We start from the raw sequence: 21,768 nt of genomic DNA on the forward strand, positions 1-21,768 counted from the left end.
TGAACACTTTTTCATACAACTGTAGATTTAGCACTGTCTGTGAAGCTTGGTTTAAGAAATAGGTGCTTAAAGTTTAAGAATATGTATAGCAACATCATGTCCTAGTACAGATCATTATGTCACCAGGTTCTGTCACTAGTTCGCTAACATAAGCTAATGGAAGTCTATTTGTCGCAACAAACCAGACAACTCAGTGATGTGATATTCTGTACTGGCACAATTTGGTGCCAATCAAAAACTTTAACTTTAAGCACTTATTTCTTCAATCCAGACTGACAGACAGTGTTAAATTTATGTCAGTTTTTGAGAGCAGGGCTCCATGATGTAAGATGTAGACTTTAGGCATGTAGTGTTTCATGTGCACTTTAAAACAGTGGTTCAAAAACTGTGGGTCATAATCTGCTGAAAGCCATTGCTGTAAAACCATGGATCACCAGGGTGGGTGCGGGGTTTGGGACTGAGGTGAAATGAAGGTGAACTGATATGTTTTTGTATGTTTGTTTGTTTGTTGATTAAATGTAAATTTCAAAAAAATAATTGAAAACCTGAATATGTGTAAATGCTGTGGTAATGTAACACAATTGTGTTACATTACTGATTTTTATCGAATCTGTTTTACTGTTTTCTGCAACATGTCTAAAAAAAGGATCCCTTAGTTTCATTTATTTACAGAAAGGTACCAGCATTATTTCGTTTGCAAATGTGATTTCAACACGTTCTCACTCCCAAAGTGTAACATTTTACACTAGGTGACAAATCGTCAACATATTAACACGTTCCTAAAGGACAACATCGGAAAAATGAGGAAACATGAGAACCGTTTGGACTCTTTCTACACGTTTGCTCTTTTTCTTAAAATCACTTGGGAAAACACTATTTCACGTCATTAAAGTGCTGTTTAACGTTAGGAACATGGTTATGGTTAGGGATAAGGTTAGGTTTAGGGCTGGAACGTCTATTACCGCGGGACTGTCACTCCACTGGATTCCATCCATGACCCGGCGCGTACCACGAGAATGCGGACGGTCACCTTTCGCGTTCCTCAGGAACGCCGCGGGACGTGACAAAACGTCGGGATGTTAAGCCTCGGGAGTGAGAAAGGGTGATTTAATCTCTTTGCTGCTTCTGCATTCTGACTTGTGGTTGTTGTACGTTTTGTAGAGCACCTCTGAAATAAATGTTTTTGAAAATGGTTTGGTCATAGCTTGTCCTCTTTTAACTATTCACCCTGAATAAGATCTGGAGGATGAGGGAAGATAATAGTAGGACCAGGAAAAGACAAAGCTGCTGAGACTGCTGTGCCAGTATATCACCCAAACAAAAGAACAGGCATTACTCACAGATCTCAGTTAAAACTCAGTCACAGCATGCCACAGGAGCTCACTGTTCTCACAGCTGGCCCAGAACACTAAGCTACTAACCACTGAACTGTAAATCATAAAACAAAAGGCACCAAACTCATGGATAAGCCGGTGTTGTGTCTACAAGTAATGGAAGACTTAGCAAAGAACCCCTTTTAAATGATATCCTCACAAATGCATTCACATGACCAGTTAAGCATACTTACAGCCTTCTTCTGTTTCACACCCAACTCCAATTTAAAAACAACAAGCAAAATGTGTTTAGGACTTTATAAGTGTCACAAACAGACGGGTGAATGGGGATGATGAAATTGGTACTGTGAGATTATTACACTGTCTTATGTTACATTATACCTCTAATCAAAGAGTTGCTGAATCATCGTATGACTATAGGCCACATTATACCTCTGATTTAAGCTTATGAACGCATTATAGTTTTAGGTTGCATTATACTCCTGAGTTAGAAGAAGGTGAAATTATTAGATTTATTTGACTGATTTGTATTACATTATACTGCTGATTTACTGTGAATGAGTTACACTGTTTTATGGTCCTTCATATTGCTGATTTATTCTGATCTATAAAGAGAATACTGTTTGCAGAGAATCATGGCCTTCTTTTTCTGATTGTAGAAAGAACAGAGCGCACTGTACGGGAGCTTCTCCCCCACATTAGTGTAAGGACAAGAAAGACATTGTGGACAAAACAAGACACCCCCCATAATCTTTAGTGACAATATTGTAGTGAGTTAAATGGTCTGATTGTTCAAATATGTATTTTCTTTGATTGTGGTAAAATAATGTGTGCCCCAGTCTCCAAAAATGACATAGTGCAGGAAGCGTAGTTATTCCTCCGTTACACCACAAGAGGGAGTATCCCCTAAAATGAGCAGCTCTAGCGGGAGTAAAGAAGCCAGCCACTACCCATAAGGCAGTGCGCCTATAAGCGTTATGTGAGACTGCAAAAGTGTGTAACGCTGTGCTATGTCCATGTATATATTTGCAGGTAAGCAGATACAAGATGGTAAATAACTTAAAATGTGTCTACAGATGAGTCCACGGGGTTGCAGAGAATGTGGGAAAGTTGGCCGTTAATCCCCACTATGTGTCATTAGTGTATAAGTTATTGGTAGCGATGTGAATTAGCTTTGATGCTAACGATTAGCAGCTAGATCTGATTCATTAGTCTGTGTGGAAACCTTGTGGCACTTTTGTGGATTTATACCTGTACTGGGCTGTAATCACAGCAGATGTAGACTGGTGGATCACACTACCTTGTGTTTATGTTTATTTCATTGTTCCACTGTAAGAAATATTAGTGATTTGAGTTTAAACACTACCCATAAGGCAGTGCGCCTATAAGCGTGATGTGAGACTGCAAAAGTGTGTAACGCTGTGCTATGTCCATGTATATATTTGCAGATGCAGTAAAGGCGAACTCACAAAGCCACACTGGTTTCAATTCATTTTAATTCAAGTGTGCAACATTAGCCAGGAGCAGAAAAACAGGGAGCCAAGGTTCTATGTTTTATGACAAGGTGGGGGTCACCAGAGGCTATATGAGTTTGAGTAACGGTCCGACATTTTGTCTGTGCACATCTCCCATCCGGATGATTGTATTGCTCATTGTGTTTATATGGAATAATAAGAGTGTATTGATTAAAGTGATTGTTAATTGAGCATTTATAATATCAATGTTGTTCTTCCTTCAGCCCAAAGATCAAAGAATTGGGGTAATTTAACAGTACAAGTAGGAAATAATATAACCATCTCTTTCAATAATTTTCCATTATGTTTTGCATTAAGTATTAAAGTCAATAAAACAATAAAATATATTGTTAGCCATGTGAGAGAAGCAGATATTACAAAGAGGAATAGACTGAATCAAAGCTTTGAGGATGGAATCTCATCTGTTGATCAATACTGCCCTCTAGTGGACATGAGCGCAAAGAGCACAACAATCCTTTATTAAACCTCTGGGGTCCGTATGTGGTTAAAACGGTATATTAAGCTGTTTCTGATAACTTTTGATTTTACCTATATATTTCACCTTTAAAAACTGTTTACCTTGAGTTGGTATCATTTTTACAGCTTCATGTGTCTGCTTGCACATTTAAAAAACAAAAAAAACAAAAAAAACAAAAACACACATTATAAAAAAAACCCCCACATTATATTAATACACTAGAACTAAAATCACAACCCCCCCCCCACAAAAAGTAGAAAAAAAGTCGTTTTTTTTTTCTGTGAAAACCACAAACATGTTCAACAACTCATTTTCATAGTCTGAAACATAAGTTGTAAATTAGAAAAAAATATGTCCATATTTTTCAAGCAACAAAGTTATATACAGCTATCTACAGAAAAATGCTGGCAATGCCTCGGGTGTTTGTTTGTTTGTTTTTTGTTTTTATGTCTCTTAAATCATTTAAAATGTTTCTGTCCACCTTTTTGGACAGTGTCTGTGCTGCTGACAGTTGGAACAGGAAGGCACAAACAAGACACAAAAGATAACTGTTTGCGTTTCCTAGACTGCCCTGTGCACATTGAGGAGAATGGCAACCTCAACAGTGAAGTTTACTGGAAGCCCACACACACGGGCCAGTACCTCCTCTTTGACTCCTGTCACCCTCTGGAACACAAACTTGGAATAATTAGGACCTTACACATGTTCCCTCTAAGCCTAAAGGGGAAAAAGAAGGAACACACACATGTAAAGGAAGCACTTAAAACATGCGGTTATCCTTATTGGGCATTTATAAAGTCAACAAAGAGGCACAGAACAGAAGATCAGACACCAGCGAGGGAGGATAAGAAAGACAGAAGCAACAACATTGTCATCCCCTATGTAGCCGGTGTATCAGAAAAACTCAGGGGAGTTTTCTCCAAGCACGGCATCCCGGTGCATTTCAGACCCAGCAACACACTCAAACAAAAACTGGTTCACCCGAAAGACAAAACTCCAAAACCCAAACTAAACAATGTGGTGTATGCTGTACAGTGCAGCGAGGAATGCCCTGACCTCTACATTGGAGAGACCAAACAGCCACTTCACAAGCGCATGGCACAACACAGAAGAGCCACTTCCACAGGACAAGACTCAGCAGTCCATCTGCATCTAAAGGACAAAGGACACTCTTTAGAGGGTGCCAATGTTCACATTTTGGGCAGAGAAGACAGATGGTTTGAAAGAGGAGTGAAAGAAGCCATCTATGTCCACTGTGAGCAAATATCTTTGAACAGAGGCGGTGGCTTACGACACCGACTGTCTGCCATAATCCAGTTTTGAGATCCCTTCCCAGCAGCCTTAGCACCCACTCACACCCTGAGCCATCTGACCTCAGGAAATCACATGATAGGGTGGGGCTAGGTTTCACAATGAGCTCACCCGAAACTCTGGATTGTGACTCACACCCGCTTTCACACCTAGTGAATAGGTAGAGGATCATCAGGGGGTCATTTGTCTCTCTTTGGGGGGAAACTCCCACTTGGGTTAAATCTGGAACTCTCCACAATTTGACCCTTAGAAATGAAGAAGCTTCTCGGATGAGAGGTGAAACGTCTTCAAGCAATTTAAAGAAGTCCAGATGCTTTTCTTTCCAAGCTCCTTAGATTTGGAACAACACAACATACAACTTAGTTCACAGATTTGCGTTGTCCAGGGTTTATTTCTGCGATTTCACACAACCCAGGATTCAAATCATGAATTTACAACATTATGAATGAAATGTGCTCTATTTTATTTCCTTAGGGATTAATAAAGTATTCTGATTGTTTCAGGATGACCTGCCATTATCCAATGACACATCTGCTTACCTGTATCTTTTGCTCGTTTCTCCTCCTCTTCTTTTCTATTTTTTCTAAACTGAGCACCTGATGGCTTTGAACTTTTCTTGTCTATCTTCCATTGGTTTTAATTTTGCACTCCAGTATGAAGACAAATCCCCCAACCCAAGGATCACCACAACATAACCTAACAGACCTACACCTTAGTTCACAGATTCACTTTGTCTAAGGTTTATTTCTGGGATTTCACACAACCCAGGATTCAAATCATGAATACATGATGGTCTTGGATTTACCTCATTATGAATGAAATGTGCTCTATTTGGAAGCAGCCCCCCTTCCCCTTTCGACGGGTTGTGTGTGAGACTTTAAATCAGCAAACTGTAAATTATAAAATTTAAATTGTTATTGATCCCTTTACCCCGAGTCCTAAAGTGAATATTTATTTTCTTACTCTTCTTGTATTTATTGTTTGTTTACTTGCACTGCTGTAACCGGAGCCTTGTCGTCTCTCTATACTGGACTGTATGTAGCGGAGATGACAATAAAGTTTACTTTGACTTCAGCAGCGAGCAGGCGCACCGAGGGCTCTCGCGCTCACTTTTCGCGTATAGAATTTCGAAAAAACATCGGTGCAAATTATAAGTCTGTATCATGATGTCTGGTGTTTTCGTGTTTGTTGTTTTGTTTTTATTTTGTTTTATTTTGCGAGTTGGTTATTAGATGCTGCTCCAGCCAGCCAGAGAATGCCCCGCCCTTCCCTTCCTGTGTCTCAAGCAGCAGGTGGGTGAAGCAGAGCGAGTGGATTTTTCATTGGCAATTACAGCGAGAAGTCATGCAACGCTATTTTCCCCTGATAACTTGTCGTTTGTTGCTAATATCTGCGCTTCTATTTGCCAGAGAAGCTGACGGTACGTAGTTTGTTTTCCATACTTCGATAGGCTGCGGCTGAAGGGAGATAATCTGGCAGATGTTACAACTGAAGGCTGTAAAAATCTAACAGCGAAAAATGTGGGACTAGATAACGTGAGTGAAGGGAAAACAGACTAGAAATGAAAAACCAGGTATGACAAAGTTAAATTTAAACCGAAACAGCAGTAACGCTTTTTATAAAGTAAAAAGTGAAAAGTTCAAAAACTTTTATATTTTGTTCACATTTTTTCGGCGAATGCTGATTATATAAGACAAGTTTGTCTTCAGCTGAATAAATTCAATTGAAGCCAGACTTTACAGATAGGTAGGAACCTGGAAGGTTTTAGATTAATAAGGCAAAACAAGTCAGTAGTAGTTGGTAGCACATGGATTCTTGCGTATGCTTTAGATTTTCAGAGTGTATTTTGGAGCAATTACCCAACGATTACCCAACAGGTTATTTTTACTTTGATTTGTCTGAGTTTTGTAATTGTGCAGTTGTGTTTATGTCGGTCACATTTTGTGTGGTAAATGGTATTTTGAGTTTTAATTGTCTTTACTGTACTGTGGTTTGTTGTATTGTAATTATATTGTGCTTTGTGGCCTACAGTTACTAAAACTGTTTTGCTAGTGTTTTTTCTTTTGTTCCTTTTGTTTGCTAGTACAAAAGAGCTGTTGGAGGCAGGCAACTTTGCAAGACTGAATAAAGTGACTGTTTTGAGTTGTCACCATGGTGCTTGATTTGGAATAATGTATGAAATACCCTGACACCCATTAAGTCCGCACTAGTGACAAATATCTCATCCTGATGCTAAAGGAAGTGGCCGTACCAACGTTTCTAGTTCTTCTATATTGAACTTGGAAAAATGTGTTTTTATTGTATGAAGCCTGGACGCATTGTAGCTGAGTGTCCCATTTTAGGTAAAAACCAGGAAGCCACACCCATGGCTCCAAATGGTTCTGTACAGGCCAAATAACCAAATCAGACACTATGCTCTGAGAGTTTTTGCTTGGGTTTTGAACAATTTATCCTAGATGGACTTGGAGCTGTAATTTTAAATCTGTGTAAATCAGACGTGCACTGTGGTCACGCCAGCATCGAATCCATCCAAGTTATATGGTTTATTAAAATAATCAAATTACAGCATTTACATTTATGTTAGACTACTTCTAATTAACTGCTTTAGCTGTAACTTTAAATCTGTGTAAAGCATCTCCTCTCTTGTCTCTTATCTTTAAGCTGAGGTTTGATCTTAGTGTTTCATGCTCTTTACAGCTCTAAAGGTGACTGGTGGAAGTGTGACAGCGGTTCAAGGAGGTACGGCCATCTTACCGTGTCATGTCACTGACACCAATGATGACCTGACACAGATTACCTGGCAAAGGAAGACTAGAAAAAACCCTCATAATGACAATTTTATTACTATCCAACCCAGAAATGGACTCCAGTTTGTCAATGGACGTGATGATCGATTTAAATATGTCGGGAATTTTAACAACAAAAATGGAACTCTCCAGTTATCCAATGTTGCCCTGAAGGATGAAGGCAGCTACACGTGCATCTTCACCCTGTTTCCAAGTGGAAATCAGAAGATTGAGATTCCTCTAAACCTGCTCGGTATACAAATGAAATGTGTTTTAAGATATTCTAGGTGTTTGTATAACCGATGTAGATAGAGTTACTTTTACTGTCATGCTTACATGTCAACTTATTTGTGTGCTGTAACTCTCCTAGTGCCTCCTTTCACAAGTGTGATGGACAATCTTCCCACTTTGGGCACAGAAGAGGTTTTATTTGCTACCTGCACGGCTGCTGGATCGAAGCCTCCTGCAGAGGTGAGGTGGCTCACTGGTGCTTTGGGAGACAAAGTGAGGACGACAACAAACTCCACCCAGTATGACAACGGTACGACTACCACAGTCAGCTCATTGTTTGGTGTTCCTACGAGAGAGATTAATGGTTACCAGGTCCAGTGTGTTATCAGTGGTGACTCCCTGTCTGCAGAAGAAACCCTGGCCTTCACCATACAGGTCTACTGTGAGTATCAGCTGTTCATGGAGTTTATTATTTTTCCTCTTCTTTTTTTTTTTTAATCACTGTTCATTTAAGAATTTTAACAGTTTAATGAAATCATTAATAAAGTACACCAACACACCCAGGATCAATCTCAGCCTGTTTTATACAAAAACAGACATAAACGTTCTCATATTTCTGTCTTTGTTCAGGAGAAGGTTTTAGCGGGGGGGGGGTTGCATTTGCAGTTGCAACCTTATCCCTGCTGGCATGACTTTGCCTCTGCGTTAAGTCTCTTAATGTTAGGTTGTCACAGCAGACGGAGAGATTTCCTCAAAAACCAGAAAGACTAAGTGGCGACATTTAGACTCATATAAAGGGTGTTGTTACACCACTATTGCAAAAGATGAAATCATGTAACCAAAAAAATACAATGAAGTCAAACCACAGTAGTTATTCCAGTGAGATGAAACTATTGACGTTGAGTCCAGACACAAGTCTGTTTCCTCAGTGACTGGTACTACAATACTGGAATATTTGTGTGCAATGTGGTTCTATACATGCATTCTTATTAGATACATTATTAATATAATGTATGTCACTTTTTGTCAGTTGTTCCGTAATTTTAGTTGCTCTCTCTGCAGACCTTCACCTCTCAGTACCAATAAACTACTATTTCAGATATTCAGCCTGTCCTGCAGAGTTTGTGGCCTGAGGTTATGTCCTACTGGTTCCTGCATGACAAAACACCATGTCACTAAGTAAAAGCTGTCTTCTCAAGCTAGATGATGAGTTCAATTAGCATCATTCTCTTTCCAGTGAGAAAATCTGTGCAGTTCCCCTAGGTTCAAGGTTCTTTATTTGTCACATGCCATAGTTATACAAGTATAAACAGTGAAATGTAACCTGACACGCTCCTCGACTTGTGCAAAAATTGCAGGGGGGTAGAGGAAGAACATTATATATATAATATAAACATGGGTATTATCAAACAAGCAATTTATATGTCAAACTATAAGTAAAATTAACTGAGGCTGTTTGAAGTATTGTGTGCTTCTTTTTTTTTTTTGTGATGTTATATAACTGTGGTGTTCTGTTTCTGGTGGAATTCCCCAAAAGATCAAGAAACCTAATATGTTGTTTTTAGTATAAAGTGACTGTACGTGAGCCGGTGACACCTTTGACTGTGTTGAAAGGATTAATCTTTGAAACTGAATGAAAATCAAGATTTGTGGTTTTGCCTGACGTGACAGGGTTCAAACATTTATGAAACATTATTTTGACATGATTAGTATTTCCTTAGTTTGGGGTTTACAGTTTTTTTTTGTTTTTTTTTTCTTTGATTTTTGCAGTTTCTCCTACAGAAGTGAAAATTTCAGCAATTTCAGAGGATTCGTTTGAGTGTGTGACAGAAGCTAACCCAAATGCAAAATTCACCTGGATCAGGTAAAGCAGTTTTAGTAATGGTTTCGGTTGAAATATTCATTTAAATGCTGAGAGAGAAAGAGACTTATATTTAGAGGCACATGTACACATGTGGGTAAAAACTCTTTTTGTAGTGCTGGCAGTGAATTTTGCAAAATAAACTGCAGACTATGATATCAGATGAAAGCTCAGTGTGAGTACTTTAAGCACATAATCTGCGATCTGATCAAAAGGTCAGCCAGTTAAACTTAATTGCTCAGTGATTTAATACCCTAAAAAAATCCTCCACCTCACTTTCTCTCAGAAGCATAATGTTCCTCATGTTCAGTTTGTTAAGAAAATAACATCCATAACATGGATTTAGAAAATGTATGCCCACGCATATGACAGAGAAAGGAGCCATTTTTCTATTAATGCAATCCTTTTAGAAAGTAAAGAACTGGTGCTGTTTTAAAAAGTTTATGAGGTCATTCTTTTCTTATTTTATTTATTGAATTTTATTGTTTTATTTATATTTTGATATTGCTAGGGATGATGCAATGATCGGGGACCATTCTTAATTTCGTTGTTCTCATGACAATGACAATAAAGTTTCTGATTCTTAATGATAAGGTACCATGGAAAGTTGTGTTATTGTTAGCTGACCTGGCCAGAGGACCGGTGAGCTCATGTCTTTGTCCTTATGAACAGTGTTGCCAACTTAGCGACTGATGGGCAAAATTACGTGCCAAATCATGCTACCTTTGTGAATGTGACCTACAAGCATACTTAAAGGGTAAAATTAAGTGCAAACCATCCTGGCTTTATGAATATGAGCTACAAGCATACTCTGATGGGCAAAGTTAAGTGGCAAACTGTCATACCTACTTATATTTGTGCTGGAATTACTCTGTCACAGGAGAAATGTGCATAAACTACTTACAGTAGGACGTTTTGCCAAAATAGAATGGTTTGTCAGAACACCGGTACCAAGCCTGGATAAAGGAGGAGGGTTGGAATTATGACATTAAAAAAACCAATAATTGCTAAGATAATTTAATTTATAGTTCTAAATATATTCTAAATGCATTTAGGTAGTTTTTTTACTCACTTTATTTCTGTCCCACGATCAATGTTCCCTCTAATTTTTCATGTGTCTGAGCAAAAAATAAAGAAAATTTTAAAAAAAGGAAAAAAAAAGAACAGACAGTTACCTGAACCTGCAGCTATTTTGCATGCATACTTCTATCCCATTGGTGTTATCCCAGAAACTGAAGAGCAACTGGAGGGGAACCCAAGGAGATGATTTATTGATAGCGACATCACCTTTTGACATTAACGTCATTCATACCAGTATTTTAGGTACTGTTTTTTTTGGCAAGCTCTTGCAGATGCTATCAAGATTCGGCTATTGAGATTTTATTTTTCTGATCTTTTAGCCAATAGCCAGAGAAAAGATAAGACTTTCAGTTATACGTGTAACTGATCCACCTTTATTTGTATGAACAGGGATTACATTTGAGAGACCATCAAGTGTGCTGCTTTTCCATAAATTGCCTATGTGGCCTCACTTTCATCTTTAATTGATATCGTTGTATAAACTATATAAACCCAGTTCATTTGTGTATAGTACATATATAATGTGGTTGATAATGTAACTTTTAGATGGTTTAACTCTGAACTACTTTGAAGTTATAGGGAGGTCACTTCAGGTTAATACTGTAACACTGGTGTCTTCAGTAATGCCATTGTCTTGACCGCTAGAGCACATACATGATGACTCTAATTGGATGTTGGATTTTCCATGTGTGAATGGGAATACAGAGATGCTGCCCATTTGTCCAAAGAAAATTAGATGGACTTAAATATTGCTATTTAATACATATACCAACAGTGAGTCAGTATTGTTGTGGAATTTTGCAAAATGGAATAAAGTGGAATAAAGTCTGCAACACGGAAAGAGCTATTTATTTCTGGGCAGGAGAGCCAACACACACATCAAACATCACAGTTCACAGTCATGCCTGCTCTGCCCTTCGGATGCTTCTCTTTTACCCCTCCACACACAACTCTCTGTATCTTTAGGTCCCACGGCCTGTGGATGAAGACCTAAAAGCTACTCCCACTATCTTTTCCCAGGAAGCCCCTGGCGCTGGCTCTGAGATTCATCCTTCTGAGCAAAACAGTTAGCAGATAACATAATGAAACATCATTGCACCTAGCTAAGCAGTTTTCCTTACGACGTCATACTGACACACACACACACACACACACACACACACACACACACACACACACACACACACACACACACACACACACACACACTTCACCTAAGCATACAAAGGTTATACCAAACCCTACAGTGAGATTTTAAACACATAAAGTCTAAATGTGAGGATAAACTAGAATTTTGCATAAGAGCTCTATTTAATTGTTGTTACAATGTCCAGACAATTACATTAAGGCAGGGATAGTTCAGTAGGTGGAGTGGTGGCCCCATGATTGGAATGTCGGGGGTTCGACTCCACTGAACGGTTACCCTGAGGTACCCCTGAGCAAGGTACCGTCCCTACACACTGCTCCCCGGGCGCTGCATTGGTGGCTGCCCACTGCTTCACTGGGTGAATGGGTTAAATGCAGAGGAGCAATTTCCCTATGGGGACTAACACACACACACATTAGCCTTTTACTGTTTTTAGATATTGCTTCCAAATAGTTAAAAGGTTTTTGTGTTTAGTTAGATCTTTATAAGTCCAAGTTTTTGGATTCAAAACCAGGGCTATATTGGTGTTGGGCAACAAAGGTAACAAGACTGCGACCGTGTTACCTTGCTAAAAGTTTTCAACAACTAGAGTGTAAAATTCATAAAGTCGCCTAATTTAAAAAAAAAAAGAAAAAAAATCTTATTCAACAGATGATTATCTCATGTTAGGGTTGGGTGTAGAATTCTTTGTTGAAGTAATAGCAGCCAAGCAACCCAAGACCATTTAATTTGTTCATGATATGAGGATTCATGAGGTAGTTTACACATGGTTCCTGGATTGGTGTTGGTAAAAAAAAACCTAAATGGTAAGTTGTGGAGAGAAGCTAACTGGTGGAAGAGTATTAGCTCCAGTGACAAAGGCAAGAATTGTTCCCAGCTTCTGTGTTCCCACTTAAAGTAATGGAAAAGCAAAACAGTCAAAAATTGCATTAAAAACAAAACATAAACACAGCAACACAAAATGCTTAAAGCATTACATTTACCTGCTGCATCTGTTAGGTAGACTCTTCAAAAGTAATGAAAACTGCTTCAGCATGCCCTTTATTGCTACTAGATGTAGAAAGGCAGATGGTAAAGAGGCTCTCAAGAAGATCAGCTGTGAGCATTGATGATTCATTTGTCTTCTTGGCTTTTCAGCCAATCACAGCAGTACAGACACCCTGCCTTGCATTTTTACTATACTTTTATACTGTTAAGGTTCAAAATATTGGGGATGGAGACAAGAGAAAAAACCACAATAACAACACTGGTCCGGCCGGGTTGAGTCAAACGATGATTTTAATGAACACACGCGTGGGAGATGGACACTGATGCAGACAGCCTCAAAATCTCAAAATGGTGGAGCATTGCTCAAACTCTTATAGCCTCTGGTGCCTCCACCTTATCATAAAAAGCCTAAACATTCACATGCTCTCTCTCACACAGCGCCTGAGCTACGACCTTGGCTCCCTGTTTATCTGCTCCTGCTGAAATGGGGCAGAAAACTCCAGCACTCTCTGTTCTCTTCTACTCAGACAAATTAGACAATAACCTTCTGCGAACAGTATTTCTTATAACTCAGCAATATAATGCATCATAAAACAATATCATTCATTCACAACAAGTCAGCAATTTAACGTAATGCAAATCAGTTTAACTAATGTAATAGTTATCAGCTTCTTCTAATTCAGGAGAATAATGCAAACTAAAACTACATAATAATTCACAATCTTTAATTCGGGGTATAACATGGCATAAAATAATATTAGAATCTAACAATACACATACCCATAGGTGATGTGTCGGTCGATATATGGATGATGCTTTCCAAAAAATAGCAACTAAACAAATAATTTTATCAGGTGCTTCTGAACTATAGAAATGCCTGGTCTTCAGGGAAAGCTGTTTTCGTGATGTATGATGTTCATACTTAAAGTTGGGACATTTTTAAATGTAATTGTAGGTAAGAAATTCACTATGTTCATAAAACAAAAGTGGAATTACAAATAACATGATTTTTTTTCACATACTTATAAACTCTTTTCATATTAAACCGCACCAGTGTCACTCAGCGATCTTTGGCTTCTCTCTCTGTAGTTCACTGATGCTCCAATAAATGTGAGAAATCCCTGGCCAATGCAGTGCTTTAAATATTTTCAAGTTATATTTTTTTAATCTTAAGTGGCTATATTTTTTTTCAATACTTGAGAGAGCAAGCTCATTCTGCTAGTGTTAATCAGGTGAGATAAATGAGAATCAGATGTGGTGAAACTGAATCTTTTATCATCTAATATCTGAAATTGATGTTGTTTAGCTGCATTACATTGAATGCTTCAATCAATGCTCCCAAATCATTGAATCATCAATCATTGAAGACAAATGTGTAGACTGATGTAGTTTGAACAGATTTAGCAGGGCTCTGCTGATATGCACAAAATACAGTGGCATGAAACCTTACTCACACAAGATTTTCTTCAAAAAAGCAGAAATTAACATGAAAAGTGCCATTTACTCTTATTTTTTTTATACAAAATCTTAGTGTGAGCAAGTAAAGATCTATAACAAAGAGCTTATAACTGAAATGTATTCGACTTTTGGTACAACAGTTTTCTGCTCTCTCTGTACATTTCATGTTGAGTCTCATTCGTGTTTTTCTAGATCTGGCCAGTCTTTGCTGGAGTCTGCTGTCAAAGTAGACGGTGCAAACCTACAACTGCTCAGCCTGACGTCTGATCTAAATGGACTCTATCAGTGTGAAGCATCTAACGCATATGGAAGTAAACACGGTCAGCTCTATGTGCATGTGACATCAGGTGAAGTCTTAGCTTTTACAGTTTGTTCAAATCTATCTTTTGTTTCTGTTTTTTAGATCTGAGCTTTTGTGGATGTTGTGTCATGTTGCATGTTGATGAATGGTTGTCGGATGCTTCACCCAGTGCAACACATGTTATTAATACATGTTATTCTGCCTCACTGACAGAATCTCAGAGCGTGTCCTAGCTTGTGAAAGCTTTTTTCAGGGTCATATCAAGTTCATCTAATTTATTTTTGTACGTAAAAACTTGAAAATACAAGGAAGTTTTGAATGTGAAATATAAAACTAAATGTTAAGGAAGTGAGAAAGTACAATATTTAATTTCTTTCCCATGATATTGTTTCTTCTTGTGCCCCTGCAGGAACAAGCCGTGTTGCCTGGGCATTATTTCTTGTTTTGCTTTCCCTGAATGTTGGGGCTGCAGCATGGTACTTTTATAAATCTGGACGTTTTAAAAGGTACTTTGAACAATAACATAGCTAATATGTGGTATAATATGTAGTCATTCTGATATAACAGTATATGGACATAATGGACAACTGGGTCTAGTAATCTTTGGTAAGTAGAAAAGGGTAAAAAATCAAATGCAGGTACAGTCCAGACTCAGGTTTAATTCAAGGGGCTGGAAAACAATATAAATGTCTTTCTTTCTTTTTTTCTTTTATTTTTTTGCACAATTCAAAATCAAACATCCGTTTTGAGGGTCTCAAATTGGATAATTTCCTCAGAAGCTTTTACAGAAGTGTCCCACATAGCAAACTTGGTATGGCCCAGATCTGGCCCACACAATGTGCTTACACATGGCCCACATACCACAATAGGCTGTAACTAAGCTGCTATTGAAAGACACATTGCAAACTAGCTGTTTGCAGCATTATCAAGGGCTGAGTACTTCTTAAAGCAACATATTTCATAATTCGTTCTATTAAAAAAGTATGTTGCAATACCACAGGTAGTTTATTAGTTGATGATCTATATAAATGACATTATTATTGGGAGTTGAGTCTCTCTTGCCTTGGTTGTGATTAGTTTTACTTGAATTTAATGTAAAACTCTATTATCTGAGGTATATTTATAGTTTTAGTTATGCAAAAGGCATTTTATTAAATATGCTTTTCTTGAGGAAACAATTTAAAGCAGCTGAGAAGTTAAAATAATAATTTTTCCATTACTATTGTCTAGGATATTAAACGTTTATAATTATAATAGTTTTATAATATTAAACATTCATTAGCAGATAAACTGAAAGTCTCTTCATGTTCAGTTGAAATTAAATGCAATTTTAAATTAGTGTTCTGCCCCGGCTTCCTCTAACAGCTGTGGGAGCAAATAAGGGACAACATCTGGACCGATGCCTCCACCAACGTGTCATTCCACAGTCAACTGGTAAACATACAGATGAATAGATGGAGGTATTTGGTAACATTTCCTACCCGCGAATCCCTTTTATTTTGTGATTCAGGTTTATAAATGTTTTTGTCTTACTTTAAAATTGCAGTAATTGCATAAATACACGCAAAACATTGGTAACTGACTCCCACTCTCCTTGCATGTCACTCCCACTGCCACAGCATTTTGGATGTGGCTTTTACTGCCTGTTCCTGTTGTCATGAACAACTTAAGCAGTATTTGGGATCCATACTGTTTCCACCAACAGTTTGAAGTGCTTTCATCTGCAGTTGGCTGTTGATAGCAGTTATATTAATGTGGTTACAGCTGTTTTTGTTTTTCCCCATCTACTTATTATTACTACCCTTCATGAAGGGTAACAATGTTAATTGTATATTTTTAGGTTTAAAATGTACAGTACCAGCACAAGTTTAGACACACAGCCTGTTCATCAGCAGTACACCACGAAAGCCCACGCAGACATTGGGTTCAAAACAGCTCGCAGACAGTACAAACACTCACACCAGACAACACCTTGAATGCAGTAATCTGTCTGTCTGGTGTATAATTACTACTGAGCAACCAAAGCTGAGGGTGCAAACACTTGCTCTGTAATTTCAACCAGTATCACTAGTATATAATTTTATAACTATGCAGCCCTGCCTTTGTCCTTTTTATTTAAAAAAAAAAAGGAATCTCAATCACTCATCAGGGACTTTTTTATACAGATAAAAGATCCTCCATTTTGCCAGATTTATTATTTTAGGGTTTTGTTTTTTTTTAATTAAATGGTAAATGGCTTGTATTTGTATAGCGCTTTACTTAATGCCTAAGGACCCCAAAGTGCTTTACACTACATTCAGTCATTCACACATTCACACACTGGTGATGGCAAGCTACATTGTAGCCACAGCTGCTCTGGGGCACACTGAATTAAAATCAAAGGTCTTATCCTGCTTAAATTTTTTCATTTAACCATCTATAAGAAACATTAAGTCTGAACATTTTCCGGGAGAGTTTAGCTAGAAAGGAAAGGTTTTGTTTCCCTTATTTCATGTTGTTTTCACAGACCTGTTGATTTCCTAGTGGAACTTTTGCACATCTGTTTTAGGTACGAACTTTTACTGCAGTGAATGATAGAGATACCAAATTTTTTTTCTGAGGAGCATGACTTTTGACCAGTATCTGACCAATCAAGTCATTGTTGCTAAATCAGTGTTTAGATTTTGTAAGTAAATAAGTATTTAGAAGTAAGTATTTTTTGTACCTCCATATTTTTTACTAAAACATATTTAGCTATCTTAATCCTTCTTAGCATTCGATGCACTTGTATATGTATTTTAACTGTACACCTTGAGCTATTTTTCTCTTGTTACTGAAGTGTAGACAGCATTGTTTTTATTTTTACACTAATGGTTATTTGTTACATTTGACCTTTCCACAACCTTAGCCATCACAGCTATATGAAAAGCCTTAACCTATCCTGAAGCCTGAATTTAGCATGCAACAAAACAGCCAAGGCACATTTGGCTCTTTAAAACCTGTCAAAAAAGTGAAACCCAGTAAAAATCTCTTCCCTTTGGCATCATATCTTTACACATTAAAATTATGAGGTATTACTTACTGGTGGCTTCACAAAGACACTGTTATAAAAGCATGGATTACCTGGGGACAAACTGAGGTGAAATTAAAATAAACTGATATATTTTTTTTGATTCTTTGTTTGTTACTTGTTACTTTTGTGAATGTCAATAAACAGCCAACAGTCTGGTTATGTGTTAATGTTGCCCTTTAACTACAGGACTTGCACCTTACTGATTGTTAATGACTTCCTGGGATCAACTTTGTAAGACGGGGCATAGCAGAAAATTTCTGAGAACCACTTTGGTATATGGTAGTGATAGTATAACATACTCTGGTGTCTCAAATGTGGCAGCTTTGCGTAAAAGATTAAATAACTAAAACATGGTCTTTGGTCTGCATTGTAAATTGATTTGTTTTTTTATTTGTCTTAAAAGTTAAATAAACCTGCATACATATACGTTTTTAAAATGTTTTTCTCATTCTTTTTTTCTTCTTTTTTTGCAACGATAAGGTGATTTCCAAAGATCTGTTAGTTGAAAACTTGTCATATTTCATCATGGTGTGTAGTACAATTACGTCCATAAATATCTGGACAGAGGCACAGGTTTGTTTGTTTTTTAATTTGGTTCTGTACATTAACACATAATGAATGTTAAATAACACACCTCAGATGCATTGAAATTGCAGACTTTCAGTTTTAATTCAGTGGGTTGAACAGAAAGATTGCATAAAATGTGAGGAACTAAAGCATTTTATTCCTTCATTTCAGGGGCTAAAAAGTAATTGGACAAATTAAATAACTGAAAATGAAATGTTCATTACTAATACTTGGTTGAAAACCCTTTGCTGGCAATGACAGCTTGAAGCCTTTAACTCATGGACATCACAACCTGAGTTTCCAATTTTTTTAATGCCCTGCCAGGCCTTTACTGCAGCGGCTTTCAGGTGCTGTTTGTTTGTGGGCCTTTCTGTCCAAAGTTTTTTCTTCAACAAGGGAAGTGAATGCTCAATTCGGTTTAAGCACTTCTGTGCTTTATTAAACTCCTGCTTGGCTGTTGCTTTGGCTGTATGGCTCTTTACCCTTCAGAATTAATTTGGTTGCTTGTCCTGTGTCACATGGTCAATAAACACTAGTGTCCTAGTGCCACTGGCAGCCTTACACTCCCAAGATGTGGTATGCTTTGGATCATGAGAATGTTCCATATCTTCTCCATACTTTTTCTTGCTGACACTGTGGTAGAGGTTGATCTTGGCTTTATCTGTCCAAAGAATGATTTTCAAGAAGTGGGCTGGCTTTTTTTTTTTTTTTTTGTCCAATCTAACCTTTCTGTTCTTGAGCCTTATGAATGACTTGGATCTTGCAGTGAACCTTCTGTTTTTACTTTCATGCAGTCTTCTCTTTATGCTGGACTATCAATACGCCTACCTTGTAGAGATTGTTCATTTGGTTTCTTTTTTCTCTGTTTTCGCTGCTTAAGGATGGCTTGTTTTCACCTGCATGAACATATGGCCTGTATTTATATAGCGCTCTACTAGTCCCTAAGGACCCCAAAGCGCTTCACACACTGGTGATGGCAAGCTACATTGTAACCACAACCACCCTGGGGCGCACTGACAGAACATAATGCTTGATGATGACATAATGACGAAGTTGCCCGCAACTGCCCATGAAATAGCCTTTGAATCAAGTGTCCAATTACCTTTGGAAAAAAATTGTGTTTGTGTCCAAATATATATATGGACCTAACTGTATCTCAGAAATTCTTGATCATCTTTAGAGGAATGGGTGATTTGAAGCGTTTCAGTCAGGTTTCAGAACTCATTACAGTAAAGAAACAGCTTTAATGAAGGTTACAGAGGATCTTACAGCCTCTGATAGTGGACTCATCTCTGTGCTTGTCCTGCTAGATCTCAGTTCATTGTTCGATACTGTTGACCACAATATTTTATTACAGCGATTAGAGCAGAGCTTACCAAAGTGTGGAGCCCACCCCTTAGGGGGGCGCAGAGCCATTCCATGGGGGGCGCAGAATGAAAAGAAGAAAAAAGAAAGAATGCTGGATGCTGCTTTCAAACGATGGCCTGTCAAAGGGTTAATTGCTATAAAGGATCTTTATATTGACAATCATTTTGCCTCTTTTGCTCAGCTTCAGACAAAGTACAATCTCCCTACATGTCATTTTTTTTCGGTACTTACAAATTAGGAATTAATGTCAAGCAAGCATTCTCAAATTTAGATACCATCCCCATACAGCATGTCTTTTACAATATAATGAACGAACTTCCCACCTCAAAACACTTAATTTCTCGGCTTGTTAACCTTTTTTCTTCGGCAGCCCCCTCTTGCCATATTAAAGAGGCTTGGACACGGGACACTGGTTTGGTTATCACTGACTATTTATGGGCTGAAGTGTTAAGCCGGATAAAACTATGCTCTGTTAACTTCAGTTAATTCAATTTAAGGTTGTCCATAGACTGCACCATTCCAAAACCAAATTGAACAAGATTTTTCCTAATGTTTCCCCCAAATGTGATAAATGTAAACTTGTGGACGGTACTCTTGGCCATCTTTTTTGGTCCTGTTCTACGCTTACAGCCTTTTGGACTAGTATTTTTAGTTTCTATAGCACTGTTTATGATAGGCAACTGTATCCTGACTGTCTTATGGTGATCCTGGGCTGCTCCAGCGACTCCTTGGCACTTCCCTTTGCTGTTCAACAGGCCTTCATGTTTGGTATGGTTATTGCCAAACGTCTGATTCTGGGGGAGTGGAAATCTGCCTCCCCTCCCTGCTTCAAGAGGTGGCTCGAGGAGATGGTCTCCTGTTTATACCTGGAAGAAATTCGGTTCTCTACGTCTGATTCCATGGAGAAGTTCAGGAAGATATGGGGGCCCTTTATAGACCACATTAAGAAGGACAGTCCACGCCCTGGGTCCTGACCACGTTGTTTTAACTGCTTTCATTCTGAGCTGTTGCCCATAACTGTTATTGCATAATTGTTATCAGCTCTTCCTAGCGATCTTTGGATTTGATCTTGTGGATTGGACTCACTAGATTGTGAGTTGTTTGACATGTATACCAGTTGCTTTTTTTTTCTTCTCTGCTGTTTTTAATAAGTGCTGGCTGTGTACCCTGTTGTGGGGTTTGTTGCTCTGTTTTTTTTTTTTTTGTTTGTTTGTTTGTTCCTGTGTTTTGTTTTTTGTTTTTTTGTTGTTGTTATTGTCTTTATTGTCTGTGTTCCTCTGTCTCCCTGTTTGTGAATGTGTAAAAATTTTGAAACTTGCATAAATAAATACATTTTAAAAAAAAAAAAGAAAAAAAAAAGAATGAATGCTTGGACACTGCTTTAGACAGGTTTTTGACAGGGCGCCCACACAAACGCAAAGCAGGAAATGAAGCATAAGCATTTCCAAACCAACCTCCTTCCAACCCAAAGACTAGAAAATATGATGAAGCATGTCCTCCCTTTGGCTTCACCTGCACAAGTGCCAAGGTAGGTCTCCCCTGCATAATTGCTTTTCCCTTCGTCGGGAGCACGCACTGGGCTCTCCAAATCACGGACAAACAGTATCCCTCATTCTTGATTTTAAGTTCACAAACACTTAATGACTAACTACTCCTGACATTTTGGAGATGTTAGCTCTTTATACAGTAAAGTTACAGTGGGATACAAATAATATCAGGCTGATCCTGCTGTAATTTGTTCCCCCTGTCACGGACAAACAGTATCCCACACTTGTTTATGTTTTTGAAACCATTTTGTACAGTGAGGCATTTTTTTCATTTTATAGCAACTTTGAATATTATTACACATAAAAAAAACAACTACAAGTAAAATAATTACACCATGTCGCCTCTGCCTTTCTAAATGGAGGAACAGGAGTTGTGTGTGTATATCTAAGCATGTAAAACCTGAAGATAGTAAGATCTTAAAATGTTAATGTAACATTTTTCTTGTGAAACAGAGGGGTCCTAGCGAAAAAAAGTTTGGGCACCGCTGGATTAGAGCATGCTATCTAATGTACTTCAAGTGGTTCATGCAAATGTCACACAGTGAAAATTTGGATTTGTCTTATAGTCAATTTTAGTGTGTTTATTTGCATGATTTTCATTTTGATTTTGATATTTGTATTGCATGTTTTCAGTGCTTTGCAGGAATTCTTTTTAATTCACTGTGGACTGGTTGGGCAATGGACGAATTGGTAATTAGTAGCCACCTGTTGAGGTGTGGGTGCGCCCTTAGGTGGCTTATCAGCTG

The 21,768-nt window shown here is 38.0% G+C and overlaps 1 protein-coding gene across 3 annotated transcripts; it reads left to right on the top strand.

The window, feature by feature from the left end:
* Positions 1-2,040: 2,040 nt before the first annotated feature.
* On the top strand, positions 2,041-16,724 carry LOC113007417 (nectin-4-like). Of its 3 annotated transcripts, XM_026143966.1 has the most exons (9): positions 2,041-2,366; positions 2,783-2,898; positions 5,870-5,929; positions 7,335-7,376; positions 7,495-7,676; positions 7,794-8,096; positions 9,425-9,518; positions 14,380-14,534; positions 14,898-16,724. In XM_026143966.1, the coding sequence occupies exons 2-9, from the start codon at positions 2,891-2,893 to the stop codon at positions 15,008-15,010; spliced, it is 957 nt and encodes a 318-aa protein (XP_025999751.1). In that variant the 5' UTR covers positions 2,041-2,366; positions 2,783-2,890; the 3' UTR covers positions 15,011-16,724. The 3 variants fall into 3 exon arrangements, with proteins under 3 accessions (XP_025999751.1, XP_025999750.1, XP_025999749.1); XM_026143964.1 differs by lacking the exons at positions 2,041-2,366; positions 2,783-2,898; positions 5,870-5,929 and adding an exon at positions 5,936-6,057 and having other exon boundaries at positions 7,335-7,676; positions 14,898-14,994; positions 15,854-16,724; XM_026143965.1 differs by lacking the exons at positions 2,041-2,366; positions 2,783-2,898 and having other exon boundaries at positions 5,862-5,929; positions 7,335-7,676.
* The last annotated feature ends 5,044 nt before the right edge of the window (positions 16,725-21,768 follow it).

The sequence above is a fragment of the Astatotilapia calliptera genome, chromosome 16, assembly GCF_900246225.1.
Source record: "Astatotilapia calliptera chromosome 16, fAstCal1.2, whole genome shotgun sequence".
NCBI classification, from domain to species: Eukaryota; Metazoa; Chordata; class Actinopteri; order Cichliformes; family Cichlidae; genus Astatotilapia; species Astatotilapia calliptera.